General features: G+C 50.0%; 1 protein-coding gene across 14 annotated transcripts in view; it reads right to left on the bottom strand.

Moving 5' to 3' along the window:
* MYO9B (myosin IXB) overlaps positions 1-9,471 on the bottom strand; it is a 116,695-nt gene that overhangs the window by 22,464 nt on the left and 84,760 nt on the right. For 7 of the 14 annotated variants that reach the window (XM_023517144.1, XM_023517133.1, XM_023517136.1 and 4 more), the window contains exons 15-20: positions 9,015-9,104; positions 7,250-7,363; positions 5,418-5,457; positions 4,255-4,377; positions 2,494-2,574; positions 848-958 (exon numbers count right to left, since the gene is read on the bottom strand). In XM_023517144.1, coding sequence (XP_023372912.1) covers positions 848-958; positions 2,494-2,574; positions 4,255-4,377; positions 5,418-5,457; positions 7,250-7,363; positions 9,015-9,104 — 559 coding nt within the window. Of the gene's footprint in view, positions 1-847; positions 959-2,493; positions 2,575-4,254; positions 4,378-5,417; positions 5,458-7,249; positions 7,364-8,745; positions 8,755-9,014; positions 9,105-9,471 lie in introns of all 14 variants that reach the window. The other 7 variants (XM_023517138.1, XM_023517140.1, XM_012809443.2 and 4 more) reach the window with 4 other exon arrangements.

Here is a 9,471-nt window from a genome sequence, read left to right as displayed (position 1 = left end):
AAAAAAAAATAATTTTGCTGTTCCATCCTGCATAGGATGAGAAAGACAGTATTTCCTTTCTAGAGATAAGAAAAGAGAGTCATGCTACAATTTAGCCTCAAGGAAACAAGTGCTGTCACCTGTGGCTTTGGGCTCAGGGCAACACAGGTGCCAGCTCATGGTATGAGAGTTCTCACCCAGGCTGGGGATATTCAGGGATGTCTACAGCTATATTGGGTTTTCACAACTGGAGAGCCCTGGCGTGCTCCTCGCACTTAGTAGGTGGAGGCCAGGGATGCTGCTAGACACTCTACCATGTACAGGCAGCTGCCACCGTGAAGACTGATGTGGTCCAAATGCCAGTGTTACTGCCGCCTTCCAGAAACTGCCCTAGAGATATGGTCTTTGCCAATTATGGGTACTAATGGCCCTTCATGTTTCTAGAAAGTCCTAGCAGCATTTCTAATGCTGCCTGCCAGGGCCTCAGCTTCTATATGGGGAAAACAGGAAGAAGAGCCCTTTTGCTGGTATCAGGCAGAATAAAAGAAATGGGTATAAAAACATCTACTACAAAAGATGCTCAGTGAAGGACTCTCAAGGTAGCAGCTCATGCAGCTCCCTCTTTCTGCCTTTGTTTAACTTGATTTCTTTCCAGGTTTGGCTTGGGGCCAGCTGCCTCTGCTGAGGGAAGTTGAGCCCTATGGCAGAGAATTATCTGGTCCAACTGCCAACAACGCCGCTAGGGAAAAGTCCTCATGTAAGATAACCTGGGGATTTGTGTGGCAAAGAGGTGCGCTCGGCAGAGGGAGGTGGCCAGGCTAGCCCTCTGCTGTGTCACGGGTGGCCCGCATGTGTGTGTGAGGCCCACCTGGAAGGTGTACTTGGCACTGTAGCCCGACCTCCGGATGCGTACGGTCTCCAGCATGCCCGTGTAGCGCAGCTGCTGCAGTACCAGCTCGTCGTCAAAACACAGCTCTTTCTGAAATGGGCACACAAGCTGTCAGGACAGGTACCTCTGGTATGATGCAGGCAGGTTCCCATGCAACTGCCACCCTTGGGATTCCGGACATGGACAGGGTCAGGGTGCACTTGTGGGTGCTAGCCAGCCAGCTGAGGAATGTCCTCCAGCATAGCAGCTAGAAGCACTAGGATTGGTCCTTCTTTGTGCCACGTTAATTTTTTTTTTTTTGAGACAGTCTTATGCTGTAGCGCTGGGTTGAGTTCCGTGGCATCAAAGCTCACAGCGACCTCAAAGTCTTGGGCTTAAGCAATTCTCTTGCCTCAACCTCCCAAGTAGCTGGGACTACAGGTGCCCACCACAATGCCTGGCTAACCGATGTTCATTTTTGGAATGAAGACATGGACCACTCAAGCAGCAGTGCTCAAGGTGTTTGATTCCTCTAGAAAACCTGATCTGTTTTATTCCTTGGTGTCCTGGAGATGGACACTACCTTTTGTTGCCTAACTTAAGTACTTTGCTATATAGGGTCCTAAAAAAGGGCCCAAATGCAAACCTGTCCTGGGCACCAGGGTGAGTGTTGGGGATTTGGTAGAGGAGAAGTCTTGGTCTACAGCTAGAAGCCAGACACATGTGACAAAGTGAACACTATCTGGGCCCCTGTGGGAGGCGTCCCAGGAGAGAAGGGACACTGGGCCAAGTTCTAAGGAGGGAATATGCAGTGGTCAGCTGGGGGTGGGCCCTGAAGAGGAGAGTGAATGGCAGGAAAGGAGGCTGCCTCAGTGGGCTTTGACTTGGGGCTCAGGGGTTTGGAATTCACCCTGGTGGGCAATAAGCAAGGGACGACAGATGGTGTTATTTTAAGGACAAATAGGAGGGAACGGCCTGAGAGGAGGGTCGTCATGACTGGTGATAGGTGGCCAGGGATGCTGCCTTGCACCGCATATTACACAAAACGGCCCCCAACCCAGAGAACAATTTCCTAGGGCAGCCTGAGCCTGAAGCAGATGCCAATTGAGTATTTCCTGAGACACAGCTGCCAGGAGGCTTTTGTGTACCCCACTCCTGAGAGGGAGCCAGAACCTTGGCTTGCCCCTGGCAAAGTCCCTGAGCTGTTCTCTCAGGGATGAAGTGGACTTCTGAGGTAAAGGAAGTCAAGCATTGAGGTCTGGGGCCCCCAGTGGTGCTCCAAGAGTCTATCTAGAAATTTCCCTATGAGATTTAGTCTCCTTCAAGACCTCCACCCTAGCCTTTGGGTACATTCACCACACTGGCTGCTCTAAGGGGTATATCTCAAAAGCACCCCTGACTTGTTCCTTCCTGACCAAATCTTCTCTGGGGCTGCTCCACATTTCAGGCAACCTCTCTACTTTTGGCTGTTCATCTGACCTACCCTTGCTGCCTTCTGCCAAACCCCCATGAAGTCTCAGCTCCTTGAAGCTTTTCCTGGTCCCCGAGTTGGCTGTGGGACCATCCTCTGTGGAGCTTGCTGGGTAAGGGAATACCCCTGGGCCTGGGGTAGGCCTGATCCTCCCTGACACTAGAGAGCTACTCACCTTCTCAGCATTGGAGCGGATGCAGCGGATGAAGAAGGGCTCTGCCTTCCCCAGGGTCTCCAAGAGCTTATTAAGTGAAGTCTGGGAAAAGGAAAAAATGTGCTGAGCTGGGGACTAGGTTACAAATCAGCACCAGTGGGAAGTGGTGGGGCCTGTGTTCCCAGGTGGTGGGACAGGGGATCTTCTGACAAGTGGCCATACTACCCCCGGAAGCCCTTAAGGGAGTTATGGGATCCCCACAGTGCCAGCTCCTCCAGCTCTCAGTTTTGCTTCAGGTGGAAGTTGGGGGATGGGGTGGAAACAGATAGATGTCTTCTGGAAATTTAAAACATGTGTTTTAAAGACACAGAAGGGACTATGATGCAGTGGTTTTGGTCTCTGGCTTGATTTTTCTTTTCTTTTCAGCAAGGGGCCTTGCTCTGTCACCCCAGTTAGAGAGTGCAATGGTGTCATCATAGCTCACTGCAACCTCAAACTCCTGGGCTCAAGCAATCCTCTTGCCTCAGCCTCTCAAGTAGCTTGCACTATACAGGTGCTTGCTACCACACCAGCTGATTCTTAAAAAAAAAAATTTTTTTTTTCTGAGACAGAGTCTTACTATGTCACCCTTGGTAGGGTGCCATGGTATCACAACTCACAGCAACCTCAAACTCCTGGGCTCAAGTGATTCTCTTCCCTCAGCCTCTCAAGTAGCTGGGACTGTAAGTGCCCACCACAACACGCAGCTGTTTTTTGTTGCAGTTGTCATTGTCGGTTAGCTGGCCTGGGCAGGGTTCGAACTGGCCACCTTTGGTGTATGTGGCTGGTGCTGTAACCACTGTGCACTGAGCCCCATTCTTAAATTTTTTGTAGAGACTGAGTCTCACTCTTGTTCAGGATGGTTTTCAACTCTTGGCTCCAAGCAATCCTCTTACTTCAGCCTTCCAAAGTGCTAGAATTATAGGCATGAGTTACTGCCCCTGGCTTCTAGCCTGCTCTTTCTAGAAAGAATCTGTAGAAGCTTCCCTTTTCTAGAAAAGGATTTGTAGCAGTGGTTACAGCACCAACCATATGCACTGAGGGTGGCGGGTTCGAACCTGGCCTGGGCCAGCTAAACAACAGTGACAACTGCAAAAAAAAATAGCCAGGTGTTGTGGTAGGTGCCTGTAGTCCCAGTGAGCTGTGATGCCACAGCATTCTTTACCAAGGTCAATATAGTGAGACTTTGTCTCAAACAAACAAACAAACAAAAAAACCAAACACACTAGGGTAGGAACAGAACACTCAGATTGAGGAAAGAGGGAAAGAACAAAAAGGCTAACTGGGAGTACTGGCAGGTAGTGGATCTCCTAAAAAAAAAAAAAAAAGGGTCCCGAGCTTCCTGGCAGACAGGAAGAAAAGGGACCTGAGGACGAATTGTCATGCTAACACACTAACACATGATTCTTCTAGCTTTGTGGCTCTCAACCAGGAGTGATTTTGTTCCCTATGAGTCATTTGGGAACAGTGGCCAAGCTGCTTGTCACAACTCTAGGTAAAAGGGCTGGTGATGGCAGAGGTGGTAGAGTGCTATTGGCATTTAGTGGGCTAAGGCCAGAGATTCTGCTGAATAGCCTACAGTGCATAGGACAGCTCTGCTGCAAAGAACCATCTGACCCCAGATGCTTGTTGTGTCAAAGCTGAGAATTCCTGGAGTAACTGAAAAGTTGCCAGTGTTGGGTCTTAAGTCAAGCCACACAAGTGTCAGGTTGGGCTCAGCACCACCTCTTCTGGTCTGCCTACCTGGAACTGGGCACTGATGCTTGGTGGCTTCTTCTTCTTATGCAGGTGCAGCAGAGACTTGGTGGTTCGGTCATGCAGGGTCATGCTGATGATGAGTTTCAGGGACTTGGAGTCCAGCAGGTTCTAGGATAGACACATGGGGTCCAGCCTGCCCTCCTGCAGCCCATGCATGGGCACCGGGAAGCAATGCAGATGTCCCCGGAACCAAGCAGGGCAATGCCCCATTGGTGAGTGCCAAGGTGGCAGCTCCTAGGTTCAGTGTCAGGGCTGGGCTGCTAATGGGCCTGGTGGACTGAGCCTGGCTTGCATGCTGCACATGACGCTGACTTTGGGAGGACGGGTGATAACCTCTTTTATGGCTTGAGTGCCTGCCTCATTTCCTCCTCCTTTGGGTTAGGAGGGGAAGCCAGTTTACCAAGCCTGGCCATCTTTCTGCATAGCTCCCTAGTTTATGTTACTCAAGCTAAGGAGTGCCATGTCCTCTCTGTATCTTATACATGAGCTCACTAGGTGGGTCCACCCCCATACACCAACCAGTACTATCAGTTGACAAGAGGAACTAGGCTTTTCCCAATGTACCGACTAGACTGAGAGGCTGTCCTCCCTCTTTTGCAGACTTCCTAAGCCATCTGCACACTATGCATGGAAACTCTGTCCTGTCCCACCCTCTGGAGGTCCTCTGGAGGTGGCCCATAGCCAGGGACTGACCCATGTAGGGATAAACAGAAGGGTTCCCCTGCCTCTGGGCAGGACAAGCAATGTGGTGATGAGCCCTCCAGAGCTTCCCAAGAAGTCAGGCTCAGGCTGGGCTGAGCTCGTGGCCTTGCCTGGCTTCATCTTTTACCCAGTCTGTTGGCCTTCTTGAGAGCCCCCTCAATACACTATCATTTGTGTAAATGTCCCCATCTCAGGCACTGCTTCTGGGACACCCAAAGACAGCTTCAAATCACTTCAACATTATTCTTCTTTTTGGAGGGAGGGGGAGATAGTGGGAAAAGGAAGGAAAGAAAGAAGCCACAGATCTTAAAAGTGCTTCCCCCTCCAAACCCGCCCCCTTCCGCCCCATTTTCTGAGCAAAGACTTCAACTGCTAGGTAGCTCTCAAGATGAGCAAAGAAGCAAGAGATCTTTGAACGTGTCGCGCGGGTGCTTTTTTTCTTTTACCTTTGGAATGATCTGCTTTTGTTTGATACCTTTACTTTTCCTGTCAAAATATTAAAAATGGTTTGGTGAACAAAAGGAACACATGGCATTCTGGATTTGGGTTAGTTCAGCAAGCCACACCAAGTGGGTTAGACTGAGACAGAGAAGAGAGAGAGGGGACAGAAACAAGTGCAACAAGGCCGCTGCCACTGCTTCTCCAAAGACCTGGAGAGCCTCGGCGAATGTGTACACCATTGGCTTCCCCAGGCCATGGCAGCTGGACTCTGCTGGTGGCTGCTCCTAAGCTGACAAAAGCTTTCGGTCTGGGGGCCATTTGGATGTCCAAGGGTTGGCTAATAACCTCTAGGGTAGAACACACTATGGAGGAACTGATGTATCTCAAAAAAATCATGGCAGGATGCTGTGAATGGGGTATTGGGGGCCCTGAGCAGTTGTGATGCTGAACAGGCCCATCAAGCCCCTTCTGGGACGTGCTCCATTCATTTTCGAACTTGCCCTGCAAAGAACTGAAATGGGTCCTGGGTAGTTGTTCTTTCTGTACTCACACTAAAGGAAAGAAACTATGGCCAAAAATCAATGAATGAAGTAAAAACCCCCCAAAACCATGGCCAATCTTTTGACTAAGGAAAGAGAGGGGATGACTCCCATGTTCCCAGACACTTCATGGAATCTTGCAGAACCAATGGAAAATAAATAAATGAAAAGTGCAGTCCCTTATTCTTTTGAGATAGACTCTTACTCTGTTGCTCAGGCTAGAGTTTAGTGGCATTAACCTAGCTCATAGTAACCTCAAACTCCTGGGTTCAAGTGATCCTCCCAGGTAGCTGGGACTACAGGCACCCACCACCATGCCTAGCTGATTTTTTTATTTTTAGTAGAGATGGGGGTCTTGCTCTGGCTCAGGCTGGTATCGAACTCTTGAGCTCAAGATATCCTCCCCCTCAGCCTGCCAGAGTGCTAGGATTACAGGCATGAGCCAAAGTGCCTGCCCAACATAGTGCCTTTTGAAGGCTGGCTAAGGAAATGGTATCCCACAGAGCTGCAAGATGCTAGGCTTATGAGGTTACGATGGATTCATCCCTGCAGGATAAAGTAATGCATGACAAAAATGAAGTTTGAAACTGGTTTCCTTGCAGGTAGCAAGTTTTGCTCTCAGCCAACCCAGGCTCTGAGTGGCTGCTAAGAGATCAGATATGGTGACTGCAGATGCCACTGGCCACCTGGCACTGGCTCAGCACAACATAGGAATGAGAGACATCAGCCCATTTTGCAGATAGGAGGCTGGCTGCTGAGAGTACTCAGGTCACGTGTGAGTTAGTGGGGGTGGGGGGTTGGGGGATGGGGTGGTGGTTGGGACCTCAACCTGGTTTGTGTGCCTTCTGGGCCCTTTGAACTGGCTCAAGTAGCTCTCTGCTCAGAGCAAGGCCGTGGCATGCAAGGACCTGTATGCTCTGCTTCAGATGGCTTCTTTCCAAGTTCAAGTTCACAGTGCAAAGGCAAGAAGCAAGCTTTGCTCTACAAGCCAGACAGAGGCTGTGGGAAGCACATTTGGGGGCAGAAAATTAGATGCCTTTAAGAGGGAAGGCGCACTCTTGCAAAGCTGTGCTGTGTGCTGGGAAGCTGGCAGGTGTCTGGGCCACAGCACTGATGCCACGCAGTGGTATTAATAGTGATGGACATTTAGTGACAGCTGGGGGCGAGGCCAGAGTCAGGGGACAGCAATGCATTTTTAGTGGCCAATTAACTTAGGAAGCCTGCAGGCCCTGCCGGGACCCCAGGAGCAGAGGGGAGGCAGCCGTTGCACTTGTCTGGGGCCCTCATGGGGGACTCACAGGATGAAGGCGCGGGGTTTCTGGAGCCGACTGAGGGATTGCAGAAGCCTACGGGGGTCCTCGCCCTGCCAGGGCAATCCTTTGATGCTCTTGATGATTTGGTTATGCAAATCGCTGACAGGAGGGGTGAGGGTGGGCACAGTGACAGAGAGAAGATGGAGTTAGAGTTGCAGACCCATCACCTTGGGGTCCCCAGTGCCATCAGGGGCCACCTCCAGGCCACTGGAGCCAAAACATGCAAATGCTCATGATTGCGGCTGCTCTTCCTTCCTTTGCGTAGAATCAGGACTACTGTGCTGGCTTCCTCAAGCCAGGAGAGGGCCAATGGACTTGGCCACATGGATCACTGGATTGTTTTCAATCAATCATTTCCATTAGACCAATCAATTTCAACTGATTCTTTTTAATTAGATCACTGAAAACTGTCTCCTATTTAAGAGACTTTTGAGATCTTTAAAGAGTCGCCAGGGGCTACTTAGAAACAAAGACCCTAGGGTCTGCTTTCTATGGGAGCATCAAATTGGTCTCCAACCACAATTCTGTGGCTAGATGTCAACATCCTTGCTGGCTTCATAAAGGCCTTCAGGGTAACTTTTGTTTTTCCTTTTTCGAGATTGGGTCTTGCTCCATCTCCCAGGCTGGAGTGCAGTGGCACTATCACAGCTCATTGAAGCCCCAAATTCCTGGGCTCAAGTGATTCTCCTGCCTCAGCCTTCCTAGTAGCTAGGACTAGAGGCATGTGTTATTACGTCCGGCTAATTTTTTAAAATTGTTTTGTAGAGGCAGGCTCTGGCTATGTTGTCCAGGCTGGTCTTGAATACCTGGGCCCCAGAAATCCTCCTGCCTTGGCCTCCCAAAGTGCTGGAATTTTAAGTACAAACCCAGCCAACAATGAATTTGAGTATATGAGCCATGAGTATAACACAGTGGTTCTCAGGTTCTCTACTTGGGGGCAAGGCTGTCCCCCTAGCGGATACTGACTGATGTCTGGGGATATCTGTGGTTATTACCACTAGGGCAGATGCCACTGGGATCTGGTGGGTAGAGCCCAGGGATACTTCTCTATAAACTACAATGTAAAGGGCAGGCCCAAATCCTAAGAATGATCCAGCTTAGTGCTAAGGTTGAGAAACCCTGCTCTAGGGGATAGTCACCCCCAAAGAACTTAACCTTATTTGCTTTGTTTGATCCCTGAGGGTTCAGACTTGAGTGTACACTGTAGGCCTAAATCTTGGCACCGACGTGTAAGAATGAGAATGCTTTAGACAACAAAATCAGATTTTCTGAAAATGAGTACTAGTGAAGAATGTCTAAATGACAAATGTCTACTAGAGAACTTCTGGAAATGAGGTTCTGGTTTTTGTTTTCGAAATTCTTCATTCCAGACATTTAAAATACATGTTTAAACTCCGGGCAGTTGGCCAGGAAGGACCCCGATGCTCATGCAGCCCCTGTGCTCCATGCACCATGCCAAGTGCCCACACAGCCACACTTACCTGTGCTCCCTACAGCCCTCCAGGAAGGCACAGAGCAAAGACAACAGAGGGGTCACATGTCACCTCTATGCTCAGAGTGGCCTCCCCAGCCCTCTATCCCCCTTGACCCGGCCAAATCTGGCAGGAGTGTCCTCTGCAGGCCCTGGCGTCTCCCAGATGGCTGACCGCCTCTTTCCTTGCCCTGGACGCTGCATTGAGCGCTTTGGGAAGGTGGTTCCTCTCCATGTGCCTCCCTGGTCTGAGGATCCAAGGCCCTTGCTGCTACTTACTTCTTGCTTTCATAGAAAGCAATGATGTCCTCAAAAGCGTTAATATCGAACTCCTCAGAGCCGTCAAATGAGAAATCTAGCATTGAGCAGCTGAAAGGGAGAATCTGTATAAACTTTAACTCGCTCCTCAGGTGGGACCTGAATCCCAGGGCCAGGCCTGGGGGAGATGGATTTTCTTCAGCGACTATGGGGGCCACTTTGCCTTTGAAGGAAAAATAACCAAAAAAACAAAACAGACCAAAAAATGCCCCCCAAAACCCCAAACCCAAAATCACACAAGCAAACAGAAAGATGTGTCCTTTCTTTTTTCCCCATTTGGGTGAAAAAGTCAATTTAAAAAAGTACTTTTCAAAAAGCAGGAAAATGGGCTCGGCGCCTATGGCTCAAGTGGCTAAGGCGCCAGCCACGTACACCCAAGGTGGTGGGTTCAAATCCAGCCCGGGCCGCCAAACAACAA

Source organism: Otolemur garnettii, unplaced genomic scaffold (genome assembly GCF_000181295.1).
Source record: "Otolemur garnettii isolate 467f Iridium unplaced genomic scaffold, OtoGar3 scaffold00105, whole genome shotgun sequence".
Classification (NCBI taxonomy): Eukaryota; Metazoa; Chordata; class Mammalia; order Primates; family Galagidae; genus Otolemur; species Otolemur garnettii.
Note: the sequence above shows the minus strand (reverse complement) of the source record. Positions and strands in the feature narration are given on the sequence as shown.